This window comes from Salmo salar, chromosome ssa05 (assembly GCF_905237065.1).
Source record: "Salmo salar chromosome ssa05, Ssal_v3.1, whole genome shotgun sequence".
In the NCBI taxonomy this organism is placed as follows: domain Eukaryota; kingdom Metazoa; phylum Chordata; class Actinopteri; order Salmoniformes; family Salmonidae; genus Salmo; species Salmo salar.
The window spans coordinates 70436388-70454684 of record NC_059446.1 but is presented as its reverse complement, the minus strand read 5'-3'; the positions used below and the strand labels follow the sequence as shown (position 1 = coordinate 70454684).

The window sequence follows — 18297 nt, the reverse complement described above, 5'->3', positions numbered from 1 at the left end:
AAACACCTCCGTGTGTCAACAAAAAATACAGTGGGAGAAAGGTACCTCGGCAAAACAGGGTGTGGGTAGTTGAGTAGAATTGTGTGAGTGCGTTCTGGCGGCAGGTAGGGTGGGTTGGTACATTGGCATCACCTGACTATTTGTTGATTGAGAGGAGACTGTGCCTGTGCAGTATCAACATGTTTGGATTTACCAAGAAGTCTGGACAGTCATTTGTTTCATAGGAAAGTGTCCCGTTCACTCTGATCCGTTGTGTTTGATAAGTGGCAGAACTATGGAGTATCCTCTGGTGTGGGTTCTCATCCTGGTGCTGCTCAACTTCACTACAGGTAAAGAGGACAATACGCTCATTCTGGAAATATATTGATGCCTATTTGTGCTTTATGGTACAAACACTTGATTAAATAAGTAACAGGTTGTTCAAATGTCTCTTTTTGGTTGATGCACTTCAGTCAAACAGTCAGAAAGATGGAGATTTCTATTTATCTGACATTGACAACCAATGTCTAGAGTAGACATTAGAAATAGATAGTAGGTCATGTTGTAAATTGTGCGTTCAACTTGAAGGCACTAATTTAAACAAAAGCTTGTATTTCTGTTAAAGTGCCAGAGTCTAAAGATTTGATTCATCTCAAGTAAAATATTTTAAAGAACTTTTGTACTGATTTAATAATATCTCAAAACATGAACTAAACTCATCAATCCATCCTCTTCTAGGTGTTTCTGGCCAGGTGGTGGTTCCCTCGATGAACCCCTTAGCTGTGGGCAGTAATGTCACACTGAACCTAGTTCCTCAAAGCCCCATCAATGTAGGGACCTGGTCATATGAAACTACAATCATCGTACTGTTTTATCCTGGTGGCAGTAGTGTGAGTACAAGTTATCAAGGCAGAGTCTCATTCAACCGCTTCTCCTCAGAGCTGTCCATAAACTCTCTCCAACTCAACGACTCAGGTCTATATACCATCCAGGGAATGGAGCCAGTCCTGAAAGCTGTGGTGACTTTGTCTGTCCAGGGTAAGGAACTGACCTCTGCCTGTCTGTTTATCTTTCTACTATGGTTGACTCTCACTCACTGGCACACATCGTCACTTATGCGCACGCATGCTCACCTGCACACTTACTTACCCATTCACGTACTTTATTGCAAGCAGGTTCACATGCAAACATGCTTGAACATCAGTGGAGGCTGTTGAAGGAAGGACAGCTAATAATAATGGCTGGAATTGAGTGTAATGGAGTAAATGGAATGGTATCAAACACATGAAAACCATGTTTTTGATACCATTCCATTTACTTCCATTGCAGCCATTATTATGAGCCATTCCCCATCAGCAGTCTCCACTGATGCACATACCTATCGATAATTCATCTCTGTCATAATAATAAAAATTATTTTCATGACATGGAAAGCTAACACTTAAATGTGTCAATGTTTTCTGAACCTATAGTGAAGTTGACCTACATCATACCTTTGAAAAGAATGAACCTGAACAGATCACAGAGTATGAGCAAACTGTTCGTTTACATTTCAGATAAGACGTACACAAGACGTTTTATCTGTGTGCAAAGGGCTCTACAGTGCTCAATCCTATAACTTGGTCTCCATGATAAGTAAATCAAATAAAATAGCTTATTTAGATTTCCAAAACAAGTTTTACAGTGTGAAACAAATATAAACAATATGGTTGTTATTCTACTATCTCACCCACAGAGCCCATTTCAAACGTGACTCTAAGGGCCAACGCCACTGATCTAGTGGAATTGAACGACACTTCCATTTTCACCTGCTCTGTCTCCTCTGGCACCTCCCTCTCCTACCGCTGGCTGAATGGCAGCTCAGAGGTCACAGCCAGTGACAGAGTTTGGCTTGGTGGTGGGAACAGCACTCTCACCATAGTCAGTGTGACACGATACGATGAAGGGCCGTTCAGATGTGAGGTCATCAATGGAATCAGCAATGGCACCAGCCAGCCCATTGGCCTCAATGTTAGATGTGAGTATCAGATTATGCAGTATACTGTACATTAATCATACACAACAGACATGGATTGTACCTTGTCATTGAGAGCCAGCATTCCATGCAATGATGTAATATGCCTATTTTCATCCCTAACCATTCCTCTGTGATCACATGATTCAGGTCATTATTTGCATGGATCATTAGTACACTGTGTTATGTTCCTCGGCCTGCACAATAGAGCAGAACGGAAACATATTCTAGGTAATGCTTCACCAACACTTCATTGTTATTTGTTCCTCCCACAGATGGCCCAAGTAACCTCACCATGATGGTAGTTCCTGAGATGACCATAGGACATACAGCCTACAAGACGGGCTCTGACATCATTCTGTCCTGCTCCGCTCAGTCCAAACCCACTGAGTCCTTCAAGTGGAGGTTTAATGGGGCGTTCCTCAATGAGCAAAGTCCACAGCTCAGCCTGCAGAACACCAGAGAGAACCAGACAGGAAGTTACGCCTGCTTAGCCTACAACAATGTCACACTCCAATTTGCCAATATAAACACAATGATAAAGATCGTGGGTGAGGCAACATTCATCGTTACGAAATGTCATATAGTTGGTAGTGAATATTTGATTATTGATGGTTATGAATACAATGTTATATCATGGTATTTTTTACCACCAATCGAGTGAAGTACTCCTCCTTTTCTTTTCACCATAGAGCCGATATCAGCGGTTTCGTTGAACCGTGATGGGAAGCCACCGATACTGGATCAGTCCTTCACTCTGCGGTGTGAGGTGACTGGACCTGTAGACTACATTCACTGGTTGATTAACGGCCAGCTCATCTCCCTAAACAACAGAACATTCTTCTCTACGGGCAACAAGACAATGGTTATCAACCCAATCCAGTTTTCTGACAGTGGAGAATATCTCTGTGAGGCCTTTAATGCTGTCAGCAACCTGACCAGCATGACATACAAGCTTGTGGTGAACTGTGAGTATTACAATAGCTGGTAGTCTTTGTCTGATAAAATCAATTCAATGGCCTTGTAGTTAAGTTTCCACCCTGAGATATGAAGGTTAGGAGCTTGATCCTTGGACGAGTCATACCAACGACTGTAAAAATAGGACCCAATGTGGCTTTACTTGGCACTCAGCATTAAGGAGATAGATTGGGGTGTAAGGGCCTGTGATAGACTAGCGTCCTGTCCAGGGGATGTACTTGTAAATCAAGCTGCAACACGCTACAGAAACAGGAGATGCTATAGGCTCCTGCTCCTATGAGCTCCTTCTCCAATGAGCCAACTTGCACAAGCCAAGGATTGTAGAAGGCTGATTACTTACTAAACTTTGTCAAAATAGTCAAACCATAAGATTACCCATACTGTCTTGTGTTTAACAGTTGGACCAGAGAGACCTGCTATGACTAGTCCGGATATAGCAATGACAGGACACATCGTGACCTTCAATTGCTCAGCCCCCTCTCAGCCTCCCAGCCAGTTTAGCTGGTTCTTCAATGGCTCCCAGGTGGCGACTGGCTCAGCGTTTGAGACTGGCCCACTGACTTTAGCCAGTCATGGGGACTACACCTGTGTGGCCTTCAACAACATCACTTGCAGAAACAGCACTGTCTCCAAGATGCTCATTGTTGTTGGTGAGTCAGTAACTGCTACTTAAAATCAAGGGACTAAAAGTTTACTTACTTTGTTTTCATTTGGTTTTAGACACAGTATACGTGCTGTTGAACCTACAGTATAATAACATGGAAGTGGAGATAAAGGTGCAACAACAAAAAACTTTGATCTGCTTCCACAGAAACTGTGACCATGACCATCGTGAAAGTCATTGGCGCCCAGCCAACACTGAAGGAGAAATTCTCTCTGACCTGTGACACCGCTGGAACGGTTTACTCCATTCACTGGATGAAGAACAGCTGGCCTCTGTATGCTGACAACAGAACAGAGTTCTCTATAAATAACAATACACTGACATTCAATTCTGTCCAGCATTCTGACAACGGAGACTATCAGTGTTCTGCCTCCAACCCCCTCAGCAACATGACCAGCCCAGAATACAGACTGATCATCAACTGTGAGTAGTTATTAACAAGTTCAACTTTGACCCCATGGCCTGAGGCGGAATCTTTGAAAAATGCCTTTTTATAAATTGTAGTAAAATCAATGTGATGGTTTGGATCCCATCTCTAATACCATCTGACAAACGTTGATGACATTTGACCTTCTGGCCAATGACAGATGTTGGGTTTAACTCACATGTGTCAAACTCATTCCACAAAAGGCTGAGTGTCAACGGGTTTTTCGATCCTCCTTTGAACTTGCTTGATGTATTAAGGTCCCTTACTAGTAAGGAACTCCCCAAACCTGGTTGTCTAGGTCTCAATTGAAAGGATAAACCAAAAACCAGCAGACACTAGGGCCTCCATGGAAGGAATTTGACACCCCTGGTCTAACTGATTGTCTTTTGTATCATAGATGGACCGGAGATGCCTATTATAACAGGACCAGCATTAGGAGAAACAGGACACAACGTGACCTTCAACTGCTCAGCCTCCTCTCAGCCTCTCAGCCAGTTCAGCTGGTTCTTCAATGGCTCCCAGGTGGCAACTGGCTCAAAGTATGAGACTGGCCCACTGACTTTAGCCAGTCATGGGGACTACACCTGTGTGGCCTTCAACAACATCACTTGCAGAAACAGCACTGTCTCCAAGATGCTCATTGTTGTTGGTGAGTCAGTAACTGCTACTTAAAATCAAGGGACTAAAAGTTGATTTACTTTGTGTACATTTGGTTTTAGACACAGTATACGTGCTGTTGAACCTACAGTATAATAACATGGAAGTTGAGATAAAAGTGCTGAAAAACCCTTTGATCTGCTTCCACAGCAACTGTGACCATGACCATCGTGAAAGAAATTGGAGTCCAGCCAATACTGAACGAGAGATTCTCTCTGACCTGTAGCACCGCTGGAACGGTTTACTCAATTCAGTGGATGAGGAACGGCTGGCCTCTGTATGCTACCAACAGAACTGACTTCTCTACGAACAACAATACACTGACATTCAACTCGGTCCAGCATTCTGACAAAGGAGACTATCAGTGTTCTGCCTCCAACCCCTTCAGCAACATGACCAGCCCATACTACAAACTGATCGTCAACTGTGAGTAGGCATTAACAAGTTCAACTTTGACCCCATGGCCTTGGTGGAATCTTTGAGAACTTCCTTTATTAATATTGTAGTAAAGTCAACGTGATGGTTTGGATCCCATCTCTTATACCATCAGACATTCGTTGATGCCTTTTGACCTTCTGACCAATATCAGATGTTGGGTTTAATTCAAATGTGTCAAACTCATTCCACAGAAGGCTGAGTGTCAGCAGGTTTTTCGATCCTCCCTTGAACTTGATTGACGTATTAACATACTTTATTAGTAAGGAAATCCCCAAACCTGGCTGTCTACGTCTTATTTGAATGGAAAAACCAAAAACCAGCAGACACTAGGAACTCCATGGAAGGAATTTGACACCCCTGGTCTAACTGATTGTCTTTTGTATCATAGATGGACCGGAGATGCCTATTATAACAGGACCAGCATTAGGAGAAACAGGACACAACGTGACCTTCAACTGCTCAGCCTCCTCTCAGCCTCTCAGCCAGTTCAGCTGGTTCTTCAATGGCTCCCAGGTGGCAACTGGCTCAAAGTATGAGACTGGCCCACTGACTTTAGCCAGTCATGGGGAGTACACCTGTGTGGCCTTCAACAGCATCACTGTCAGAAACAGCACAGTCTCCAAGATCCTCACTGTTGTTGGTGAGACTTGGTCTAACCTTAATCCTTTAATTGATTAGTTTGGTGTACTTTCTTGAGAACAAAAACTCCTTCTGCAGCCTTTAAACCTACTGCAACCATTGAAACAATTTCACTTTGTTCTCAGCGCCAATAACCTCAGTGTCCATAAGCACCGGTGAAACCCAGGCGATAGAGGGTGACTCCTTTACAATGACTTGCAATATTGTTGGTGATCCTAGCTCCATTCACTGGTGGAAGAACCTCACGTTAGTGCATCTGGATAACAGAACCCACGTCTCTTTCGACAACAGAACACTGACGTTCAACCCTGTCCAGTATTCTTCCTATGGAGAATATCAGTGTATGGCCAGAAATAGTGTGAGCAACAGAACTAGCAACCGCTACACACTCCTAGTGAATTGTAAGTAATACTGCGGATGTATTCTTGTCAAAGATAGAGAAGGTAATAACTGTGATGACATATTATGAAGTCAATAATCAACCATAAGGTAGTTATAGTTGAATGTTTCGATGTCGTTGTCTGATTTTCACAGATGGACCCAAGCAACCTGTGATAGCTGGTGCACCCATTGCCGAAACAGAACAAAGAGTGACCTTCAACTGCTCAGCCTCCTCTCAGCCTCCCAGCCAGTTCAGCTGGTTCTTCAATGGCTCCCAGGTGGCAACTGGCTCAGTGTATGAGACTGGCCCACTGACTTTAACCAGTCATGGGGAGTACACCTGTGTGGCCTTCAACAACGCCACTGGCAGAAACAGCACTGTCTCCAGGATGCTCACCGTCATTGGTAAATCAGAATACAGATTCCCATAAATTGTCTTTATGCACAAAAAGTTTATTTCTGTCAAATGTTGTGCACACCTTTGTTTACATCCCTGTTAGTGAGCAGTTCTTCATTGCCAAGATAATCCATTCACCTGACAGGTGTGGCATATCAAGAAGCTGATTAAACAGAATGATCATTACACAGTTGCACCTTGTGCTCGGGACAATAAAAGGCCACTCTAAAATGTGCAGTTTTGTCACACAACACAATGCCGCAGATGTCTCATGTTTTGAGGGAGCGTGCAATTGGCATTCTGACTGCAGGAATGTCCACCGGAGCTGTTGCCAGAGAATTGAATGTTAATTTCCCTATCATAAGCCGCCTCCAATGTCATTTTAGAGAATTTTTCAGTACGTCCAACTGGCCTCACAACCACAGAACAAGTGTAACCATGCCAGCCCAGGACCTTCACATCCAGCTTGTTCACCTGCGGGATTGTCTGAGACTAGCCACCTGGAAAGCTATTGAAACTGAGGAGTATTTCTGTCTGTAATAAAGCCCTTTTGTGGGGAAAAACTCATTCTGATTGGCTGGGCCTGGCTCCCCAGTGGGTGGGCCTATGTCCCCTCAAGGTCACCCATGGCTGCACCCCTGGCCAGTCATGTGAAATCCATAGATTAGGGCCTAATGAATGTATTTAAATTGACTGATTTCCTTATATGAACTGTAATTCAGTAAAATTGTTGAATTTCTTGAACGTTGAGTTAATTTTTTTGCTCAGTACTGTGCAGTGTCCACTTATACCTTGAGGTCTCACACCCTCCTTCGACAAAGATGTACATATCCATCAGCCAGGATTTATCTGTGCTCCTCCGTGCATATCACAGGACTTCTCATCAGTCGGGAGAGGCCTTGAGAGTACACATTCCTACTCTCCACTGCAGTCCACTAAATAATTAAATTATTCTCAATCACAGAGTTTGAACCTAACACTACTTTCAATCTCTAAAGATATAAAAACTCATGCTAAGAGGATATAATGATATAAAACAGGAAATATATAAAACAGTAATATAAAACAGTAATATAAAACAGTAATTTACAATCCATCAGATCGTACAACCATTTGTTTTATATATATATACATGTTTTATATATCCAACTATTGTGTCGCTGGAACTAAACATTTGATCAAATGACAAATCTTGATACTGTACATAAAGCAATACACTTGCTCTGTCCTCACAGAGGCTATAAAGTCGGTGACGGTGAAACGAAACAAAACGCCGATATCATCTGACAACCTAACCCTGACCTGTGATGTCACCGGACGCTATGACACCATCTACTGGATGAAGGACAACCTGTCTCTGGTCCTGAACAACACCTTGAACTCTGACATCACCATCTCTAACAACTCTCTGCACTTCAGTCCAGTCAAGGTGTCTAACGATGGAAACTATCAGTGCGTTGCCACCAACCTCTTTGGTCCACACACCAGCCCTAAATACCAGCTACTGGTGAACTGTAAGTACTGGTGTTTTAATCTGTTGGTAAAATATTTTAAAAGATAAGCATTTGATGTTATATTATGTAGAAAGTCAGAAACCCACCACTATTATGATGGTTAGTGCTATCTGGCATCTTTGGGACGTCCCTACCCTAAACCCTAACCTTAACCATAACTCTTACCTAACTCTGACCTTAACCCTTACCTTAACCATTTTACATTTCAACTTCAATGGGGTGATGTCAGAGTTGGATGTCCCAAGGATTCCGTTTAGACTTTTCCCTATTATGACCCCCCCTCTCTGAACCTCTCTCTGTAGATGGCCCTCTGAGTGTGAACCTCTCTGGCCCAGGCTTAGTGGTGATTGGCTCAATAATCTCTGTCAATCTGAAGTGCTCAGCCGACTCCCGGCCAACCAGCGAGTACTGGTGGAAACACAACAACCAATCATTGCCCGCGACTGGTCCTTTGATGGCCGTAGGCGTCTCCTTGAAAAATGCAGGGATATACACCTGTGTGGCCAAGAACTCTCTAACTAACATCTCAATGTCCAAGACCATTAGTCTGGATGTCAACGGTAAGTGGGTGGGTTGTTGTAGTAAGACCTATGTGGGATATAATGCGTAATTAAATGTCACAAAGTTGTTTTTATTATGTAGAATTTAATTTGGTTCTAGTTTGTGTATGTGTTTGTGCGAGGATCATTTTCATACATCATGGAAATGCAATACAGACATTTTCTGAACTGGTGGGTACAGACAGGAATCGAGAAGATATATACAATTGAAGTCGGAAGTTTACATATCCCCCTTCTCTCCGATTATCTTTGTCCCCTCCTCTCCCAACCTCTTTGTCCCCCTCCTCTCCCATTCTTCTTTCTCTCTCAGGCCACTCACCTGCCCCTCCATTCCAGTCCAGAGTTGGTCTGATGTTGATGGGCCTTGTAGCGCTCTCTCTGCCTCTGATCAACCACTGAGACTACCACACTGCACGTCTGCTGGCTGGGAGCCAATCACTCCCTTCCCTCTACCCTCACTGACTCCCCTTGCTAATCTGAAAAAGGACTGGATAGAAATAAGTGGTATTGTCAATATTGTAATTGCCCCATCTTACCACCACATTGCTGGGTTTAATGTGCTTAGCTCCTTTCCAATGCTTTTAGATTGTGAGGAGAGAATCAACAAGAGGTCAGAAGGGAGGGGCCTATCCCCTTAGAATAGAACCCACCTCGACAGTGTGTTTTTATGTCAATCATCTCTATAAACTGATATTCTTTTTAAAAACTGGTCTTCCACATGGTAATTGAAGGGGCAAACATCCACAGCTCAGTTGTACTGCCTATTTCTGTTTCTAATTAAATGTTCTTAGATATTCACTGCCCTTGTGACTGTGACTATTGCCCTGGAGTCCATTCACTCAGTCCCTTTCTGTGTTCTGCGTTTGATCATGTATGTAAACTCTATAGTTCAAGTACAAATTCAGGTTTATTACCTTATAAATACCTTAAAGGTAAAACGTTTCAAAACAATAATACATTTAACTGGTGTTTATGTAAAACATGGCTTGTTTTTCACATTTAATATATAAGCTTGTAAATCCTCGGGGGAGACGAAGGCTTGCGCTCTTGTCTTATGTTTATACTTCCTCTTCATGAATTATTGTCTTAAATTAAGTTTTGTCATTTCACCCATGTCCTACTGAATGGTGCAATCTTGGGTGATTTCTATTTCGGCAAAATCGCTGTGAAGAAATGTGAATTTAATGAAGTAGCAACAGAGGGATTTAGAGTGGCACAAAAAACGCAAAAGGATATATTAAATCGAATGATAAAATGATAAAATAATACATTGGAAATCAATCCACACAATCCAACTTGTTATAAAAACATGTATTTCAAAGGAGTATAATTATATAATACATTTTTATAAAAAAAACTAGTCATGGTTCCTGAGCGAGCAATATGAGATTACAAAACATGATTACAAGGTTTATAAAGTAGTTATTAAAGGTCAACTCTTTAAATTGGAATACTCATGAAGTTTTTGCCTTGGTCACCCTTTGACTTTTCTACTCTTTCAATGATCTTCTGGCATTTCCACTGATTCTTAAATCCTTTCCTTAGGCACATTGCCACAACTGGATTGTGCGTAGGTCAGAGAGGATGGGATGGGAGAGAGATACACCGATTGGTGACTTTGAGAGAGTCCACTGTAACAAGTATTGTAGTAACTCTTCAATGTACTGCTGTTAGTGTTACAGAAACTCACAGGCCTTCCTGGGCTTGCGGTAGGATTTGGCAGACTCCTGGCAGAGGCAGCCTCCACTCAAACCCTCTCTCCTCCTCCCTGAGTGACACAAAGTAAATTGCTGTATTAGCCTGAGTACCATTCAGTTTCTGCCAACTAATTGCCATTCAAAAACATTACTATTATGGGTTGTAAGAAACAGAGTGACAAGCAGGCTAGGATTTATTTTATTATTTTTTTTAAACACAAACTACTGTATACCCTTAAAATATACATACTGGACGAATAGCAATGACTTCCTAATCACTCACCCTTACAGTCACACAGTCTGTCATGGTGTCTGTGGGGGTTGATCTGGTCTCCAACTCTCCCTGGGTCCTACACTGTACCTGTAGCTTCACTGACACCTGAATGTTGCAAATCAGTTTTAGGAATCCCTTGGTAGAGACGATGAGAGAGAGAGGTTGATCAGAATGGATATGTACAGTAAGTATTATGGATATTTTTCAATGATTGATGAGTCTGTATGATGGATGTGTCTGTATGATGGATATGTACAGTTGAAGTTGGAAGTTTACATACACCTTAGCCAAATATATTTAAACTCAGTTTTTTATAATTCCTGACATCTAATCCTAGTAAAAATGACCTGTCTTAGGTCAGTTAGGAAACCACTTTATTTTAAGAATGTGAAATGTCAGAATAATAGTAGAGAGAATGATTTATTTCAGCTTTTATTTCTTTCATCACATTCCCAGTGGGTCAGAAGTTTACATACACTCAATTAGTATTTGGGTAGCATCGTGTATAAATTGTTTAACTTGGGTCAAACGTTTCAGGTTTCCACTGTTATGTCCGTCGTTCAATGAAGACCAAGGTGCAGCTGTCACGGCTGTCGTATGAAAGAGATCAAGGCGCAGCGTGCGTATCATTCCACATCTTTATTTCTATGTGAAACTATGCAAGACAGACAATAAACTATAAACAAAAACAACAAACCATGACGAAGAGGTGCTACATGCATAAACTCAAAATAATCTCCCACAAACACTAGTGGGAAAAACAACAACTTAAATATGATCCCCAATTAGAGACAACGATGACCAGCTGCCTCAAATTGGGAATCATACGAAAACCCCAACCTAGAAAAAAGAACGTAGAACACAACATAGAAAATGTAAACTAGACAAAAAACCCAACATAGAAAAAAGAACCTAGAACACAACATAGAAATTTAAACTAGGCAAAAACCCCAACATAGAAAAAAGAAACTAGAACCAAACATAGAAATAAATAAACTAGACAAAACCCCCCAGTCACACCCTGACCTACTCTACCATAGAAAAATACAAGCTCTCTATGGTCAGGACGTGACAGCAGCGTGGTAGGCGTACATTTTCTTTAATTTTAAATGTACCACCAAAAAACAATAAACAATACAACGAACGTAAAGCTAGGAGAGCAAACACATGCAACACAAAAGACAAGATCCCACAACTGAAGGTGGGAAAAAGGGCTGCCTAAGTATGATCCCCAATCAGAGACAACGATAGACAGCTGCCTCTGATTGGGAACAATACTCTGCCAACAAAGAAATATAAACATAGATTTCCCACCCTAGTCACACCCTGACCTACCAAATAGACAATTTAAAGGATCTCTAAGGTCAGGGCGTGACATCCACAAGCTTCCCAAAATAAGTTGGGTGAATTTTGGCCCATTCCTCCTGACAGAGCTGGTGTAACTTAGTCAGGTTTGTAGGCCTCCTTGCTAGAGGTCGACCGATTAATTAGGGCTGATTTCAAGTTTTCATAACAATCGGTAATCGGTATTTTTGGACACCGATTTGCCAATTTTTTAATTTTTCATTTAACTAGGCAAGTCAGTTAAGAACACATTCTTACTTTCAATGACGGCCTAGGAACGGTGGGTTAACTGCCTTGTTCAGGGGCAGAATGACAGATTTTTACCTTGTCAGCTCGGGGATTTGTTTTTGCAACCTTCCGGTTACTAGTCCAATGCTCTAACCACCTGCCTTACATTGCACTCCACGAGGAGCCTGCGTGGCAGGCTGACTACCTGTTACGCGAGGGCAGCAAGAAGCCAAGGTAAGTTGCTAGCTAGCATTAAACTTATCTTATAAAAAACAATCAATCTTAACATAATCACTAGTTAACTACACATGGTTGATGATATTACTAGTTTATCTAGCGTGTCCAGCGTTGCATATAATCGATGCGGTGCCTGTTAATTTCTCATTGAATCACAGCCTACTTCGACAAACGGGTGATGATTTAACAAGCGCATTTGCGAAAAAAGCACTGTCGTTGCACCAATGCACCTAACCATAAACATCAATGCCTTTCTTTATGCCTTTCTTTAAAATCAATACACAAGTATATATATAACTAGGGAAATTGTGTCACTTCTCTTGCGTTCCGTGCAAGCAGTCAGGGTATATGCAGCAGTTTGGGCCGCCTGGCTCATTGCGAACTGTGTGAAATCCATTTATTCCTAACAAAGGCCTTAATTAATTTGCCAGAATTGTACATAATTATGACATAACATTGAAGGTTGTACAATGTAACAGCAATATTTAGACCTAGGGATGCCATCCATTAAATAAAATACGGAACGGTTCCGTATTTCACTGAAAGAATAAACGTTTTGTTTTCTAAATGATAGTTTCCAATTTCGACCATTTTAATGACCAAAGGCTCGTATTTCTGTGTGTTATAATGTTATAATTAAGTCTATGATTTGATAGAGCAGTCTGACTGAGCGATGGTAGGCACCAGCAGGCTCGTAAGCATTCATTCAAACAGCACTTTCGTGCGTTTGCCAGCAGCTCTTCGCAATGCTTCAAGCATTGTGCTGCTTATGACTTCAAGCCTATCAACTCCCGAGATTAGGCTGATGTAACCGATGTGAAATGGTTAGCTAGTTAGCGGGGTGCGCGCTAATAGCGTTTCAAACGTCACTCGCTCTGAGACTTGGAGTAGTTGTTCCCCTTGCTCTGCATGGGTAACGCTGCTTCGAGGGTTGCTGTTGTCGATGTGTTCCTGGTTCGAGCCCAGGTTGGAGCGAGGAGAGGGACGGAAGTTATACTGTTACACTGGCAATACTAAAATGCCTATAAGAACAACCAATAGTCAAAGGTATTTGAAATACAAATTGTATAGAGAGAAATAGTCCTATAATTCCTATAATAACTACAACCTAAAACTTCTTACCTGGGAATATTGAAGGCTCATGTTAAAAGGAACCACCAGCTTTCATGTTCTCATGTTCTGAGCAAGGAACTTAAATGTTAGCTTTTTTACATGGCACATATTGCACTTTTACTTTCTTCTCCAACACTTTGTTTTTGCATTATTTAAACCAAATTGAACATGTTTCATTATTTACTTGAGGCTAAAAAGATTTTATTGATGTATTATATTAAGTTAAAATAAGTGTTCATTCAGTATTGCTGTAATTGTCATTAATACAAATAAAAAAAATTAAAAAAATCGGCAGATTAATCGGTATCCGCTTTTTTCGGTTAACCTCTTACATCTAGACGTTCCGCTAGCGGAACACCTGCTCCAATATCCAATGATAGGCGTGGCGCGAATTACAAATTCCTCAAAAATACAAAAACTTCAATTTTTCAAACATATGACTATTTCACAGCATTTTAAAGACAAGACTCTCCTTTATCTAACCACACTGTCCGATTTCAAAAAGGCTTGACAGCGAAAGCAAGACATTAGATTATGTCAGGAGAGTACCCAGCCAGAAATAATCAGACACCCATTTTTCAAGCTAGCATATAATGTCACAAAAACCCAGAAGACAGCTAAATGCAGCACTAACCTTTGATGATCTTCATCAGATGACACACCTAGGACATTATGTTATACAATACATGCATGTTTTGTTCAATCAAGTTCATATTTATATCAAAAAATAGCTTTTTACATTAGCATGTGACGTTCAGAACTAGCATACTTCCGGGGAATTTACTAACAATTTACTAAATTACTCACGATAAACGTTCACAAAAAGCATAACAATTATTTTAAGAATTATATATACAGAACTCCTCTATGCACTCGATATGTCCTTATTTTAAAATAGCTTTTTGGTGAAAGCACATTTTGCAATATTCTAAGTACATAGCCCAGCCATCACGGGCTAGCTATTTAGACACCCGGCAAGTTTAGCCTTCACCAAAATCAGATTTACTATAACAAAAATGTTATTACCTTTGCTGTCTTCGTCAGAATGCACTCCCAGGACTGCTACTTCAATAACAAATGTTGGTTTGGTCCAAAATAATCCATCGTTATATCCGAATAGCGGCGTTTTGTTCGTGCGTTCCAGAAACTATCCGAAATGGTAAATCAGGCGCAATTCGTGACAAAAAATGTCTAGATATTCCATTACCGTACTCGAAGCATGTCAACCGCTGTTTAAAATCAATTTTTATGCAATTTATCTCGTAAAAAAAGCGATAATATTCCGACCGGGAATCTCCTTTTCGGCAAACAGAGGAAAAATCACAAAGACGGGGGCGGCCAGTGCACGCGCCTAAGCCCACAGTCCCTTGATCGGCCACTTGAGAAAGGCGATAATGTGTTTCAGCCTGGGGCTGGAATGACGACATTCAGGTTTTTCCCGGGCTCTGAGAGCCTATGGAAGACGTAGGAAGTGTCACGTTAGAGCAGAGATCCTTTGTAATAGATAGAGATGGCAAAGAAGTTCAAGAAATGGTCAGACAGGCCACTTCCTGTAAAGGAATCTCTCAGGTTTTGACCTGCCATTTGAGTTCTGTTATACTCACAGACACCATTCAAACAGTTTTAGAAACTTTGGAGTGTTTTCTATCCAAAGCAAATAATTATATGCATATTCTAGTTACTGGGCAGGAGTAGTAACCAGATTAAATCGGGTACGTTTTTTATCCAGCCGTAAAAATACTGCCCCCTAGCCATAACAGGTTAACCAATAAATCGGTATCGGCGTTGAAAAATCATAATCGGTCGACCTCTTCTCCTTGCTCGCACACGCTTTTTCAGTTCTGCCCACAAATTTTCTATAGGATTGACGTCAGGGCTTTGTGATGGCCACTCCATTTTACATTTACATTTTAGTCATTTAGCAGACGCTCTTATCCAGAGCGACTTACAGTAATGAATGCATACATTTCATACATATTCTTTTTTTTGTTTCTGACTTTGTTGTCCTTAAGCCATTTTGCCACAACTTTGGAAGTATAAGGTGAGGGTGCTGTGGAGTGGTTGAAAAACGAGTTTTAATGACTCCAACCTAAGTGTATGTAAACTTCAGACTTCAACTGTATGTAATCAAATCAAATCAGATTTCACAACATACCCAATACACACAAATCTAAGTAAAGGGATGGAATTAAGAATATATAAATATATGGACGAGCAATGTCAGCACGGCATAGACCAAGCTACAGTAGAATAGTATAGGATACAGTATATACATATGAGATGAGTAAGGCAAGATATGTAAACTATTTAAGTGACTAGTGTTCCATTTATTAAAGTAGCCAGTGATGTGGGTTGACCATTTCAGTTTGTCAGTGATAAGTACGCCGAGGAACTTGAAACTTTCCACCTTCTCCACTGCAGTCCCGTCAATGTGGATAGTGGGGTGCTTCCTCTGCTGTTTCCTGAAGTCCACAATTATCTCCTTTGTTTTGTTGACGTTGAGTGAGAGGTTATTTTCCTGGCACCACACTCCCAGCGCCCTCACCTCCTCACTGTAGGCTGTCTCGTCGTTGTTGGTAATCAAGCCTACTACTGTTGTGTCATCTGTAAACTTGATTGAGTTGGAAGCGTGACTGGCCACGCAGTCATGGGTGAATAGGGACTTACATGAGGGGTCTGAGCACGCACCCTTGTGGGGCCCCAGTGTTGAGGATCAGTGGAGGTGTCGTTTCCTACCCTCACCACCTGGGGGCGGCTCGTCAGGAAGGCCAGGACCCATTTGCACAGGGAGGGGTTCAGACCCAGGGCCTCGAGCTTAATGATGAGCTTGGAGGGTACTATGGTGTTGAATGCTGAGCTGTACTCAGTGAACAGCATTCTTACATAGGTATTCCTCTTGTCCAGATGGGATAGGGCAGTGTGATGGTGATTGCATCGTCTGTGGACCTATTGGGGCGGTAAGCAAATTGAAGTGGGTCTAGGGTGACAGGTAAGGTGGAGGTGATATGGTCCTTGACTAGTCTCGCAAAGCACTTCATGATGACTGAAGTGAATGCTACGGGGCAATAGTCATTTAGTTCAGTTACCTTTGCCTTCTTGGGCACAGGAACAATGGTGGCCATCTTGAAGCATGTGGGGACAGCAGACTGGGATAGGGAAAGATTGAATATGTGCCAGCTGATTGAATATGCCAGCTGGTCTGCGCATGCTCTGAGGACGCGGCTAGAGATGTCGTTTGGGCTAGCAGCCCTGCGAGGGTTAACACGTTTAAATGTCTTACGTCGGCCAGAAGAGAGCCCACAGTCCTTGGTAGCGGATCACGTCAGTGGCACTGTATTATCATCAAAGAGGAAAAAGAAGGTGTTTAGCTTGTCTGGAAGCAAGACGTCGGTGTCCGCGACGTGGATGTTTTTCCTTTTGTAGTCCGTGATTGTCTATAGACTCTGCCACATACGTCTCGTGTCTGAGCCGTAGAATTGCGACTCCATTGCCTCTATACTGACGTTTCGCCTGTTTGATTGCCTTGAAGAGGGAATGACTACTCTGTTTATATTCTGAGTCTGAGATGAAATCGGCCATGTTGTATGAAGCGCGTGGCCCTACCTAAACCAACACCTGCCTTGTGGCTTGTGTTATATACGCCAAGAGTTTTGGAAAGAGTGGACGTTGGCCAAAACAACACCTCATAGTGTTACTGATGAGTGAAGCCAGCCTGACAGGAGGATGAGGGCCCTTTATGATACTGACCTGTGATAGACACTATGACAAAACACTCTTCTGCCTTCATGGCTTATGTTCAATAAATATACCTTCTTTGAGAGCAAACTAACAAATAATGTTCATTAAATAGAATGTTCACCTGAAGACTTGAAGGCCGCTTGAAACTGTTAGCCAGACGCTGTGATTGTGTTTCCTTGGCAAACATTAAGACAATGATCAAATGTTCCTCTAGCAAAACAATGAGGAAATTAAAGCATCATTGATCTGATAGGTCAATATGCTGCCCAGATCATCATTCAAGCGATTAGAGCAAACTAAAATGACAGTGTGTGTGTGTGAAAGGGTTAGAGAAGTTCTGTTTGCACCTAGTCAAATCTCACATCGACTATCATAGGACATGAACATTTTTTCACAGCATAACGGTTTGGTGCTTGCTGGATTCCACTAATCAGTCACGGTATTGGGCTCCACACCGCTACGCTGGATTGGCTGGATCATTCAACCCCATGTCGATGATATCTCTGAAGACCAACTTAAAAACAGATATTTACACTTGGTCTCTTGAGCTTCCATTTTGTGACATGTTAGAAGCTGTAAGGTGGAACTGGTAAACAATACTTCTTGACAACTGACACTGCCAACTAACCATACAAAGGAGTGGGTCCAATGTCTCATCACAGTACTGTGTGTCACTAGACGGCTCTCGTGGTTCTCTGCTCAGACATAACTCAAGGTACAATATCTTGGATGTGCTCAGAACATCACACGCAGGTATAAAACTGTTTGGTCATCCCATTTCAATACATCTCACCATTATTGTGTTCCATTGTGTACTCTGTTGGAATCGGCTAACCTTTGAACATTGAGATATTAAATAAATGATAGAGAAGAATCCTTGAATAGAAAGAGTCTGTAGAAAGCCAGAAGGCTTTGGAATGTGTTTGATGGAGGAGAGGAGAGCGACGTGTTGATATAGGGAAGACAGATGGACATCTGTGGATTAGGTGAAGGAGGGGTTGAGGTCAGGAGGTGAGGT

General features: G+C 41.9%; 1 protein-coding gene and 1 long non-coding RNA gene across 2 annotated transcripts in view; one reads left to right on the top strand and one right to left on the bottom strand.

Annotated features, from left to right (window-relative positions):
* The window catches only part of LOC106605563 (hemicentin-2), a 262034-nt gene extending 252588 nt beyond the window's left edge, over window positions 1–9446 (top strand). Inside the window, exons 78-85 of the mRNA XM_045718710.1 lie at window positions 4460–4711; window positions 4870–5145; window positions 5546–5797; window positions 5922–6197; window positions 6331–6582; window positions 7810–8088; window positions 8391–8648; window positions 8959–9446. Coding sequence (XP_045574666.1) covers window positions 4460–4711; window positions 4870–5145; window positions 5546–5797; window positions 5922–6197; window positions 6331–6582; window positions 7810–8088; window positions 8391–8648; window positions 8959–9047 — 1934 coding nt within the window. The 3' untranslated portion in view covers window positions 9048–9446. The remainder of the gene's footprint in view (window positions 1–4459; window positions 4712–4869; window positions 5146–5545; window positions 5798–5921; window positions 6198–6330; window positions 6583–7809; window positions 8089–8390; window positions 8649–8958) is intronic.
* A 736-nt stretch (window positions 9447–10182) lies between these two features.
* On the bottom strand, window positions 10183–10755 carry LOC123743152 (uncharacterized). The gene is made up of 3 exons (XR_006769958.1): window positions 10629–10755; window positions 10339–10416; window positions 10183–10207 (listed from the first exon to the last, which is right to left on the bottom strand). It is a non-coding gene; the product is annotated as an uncharacterized lncRNA (long non-coding RNA).
* Window positions 10756–18297: the final 7542 nt, after the last annotated feature.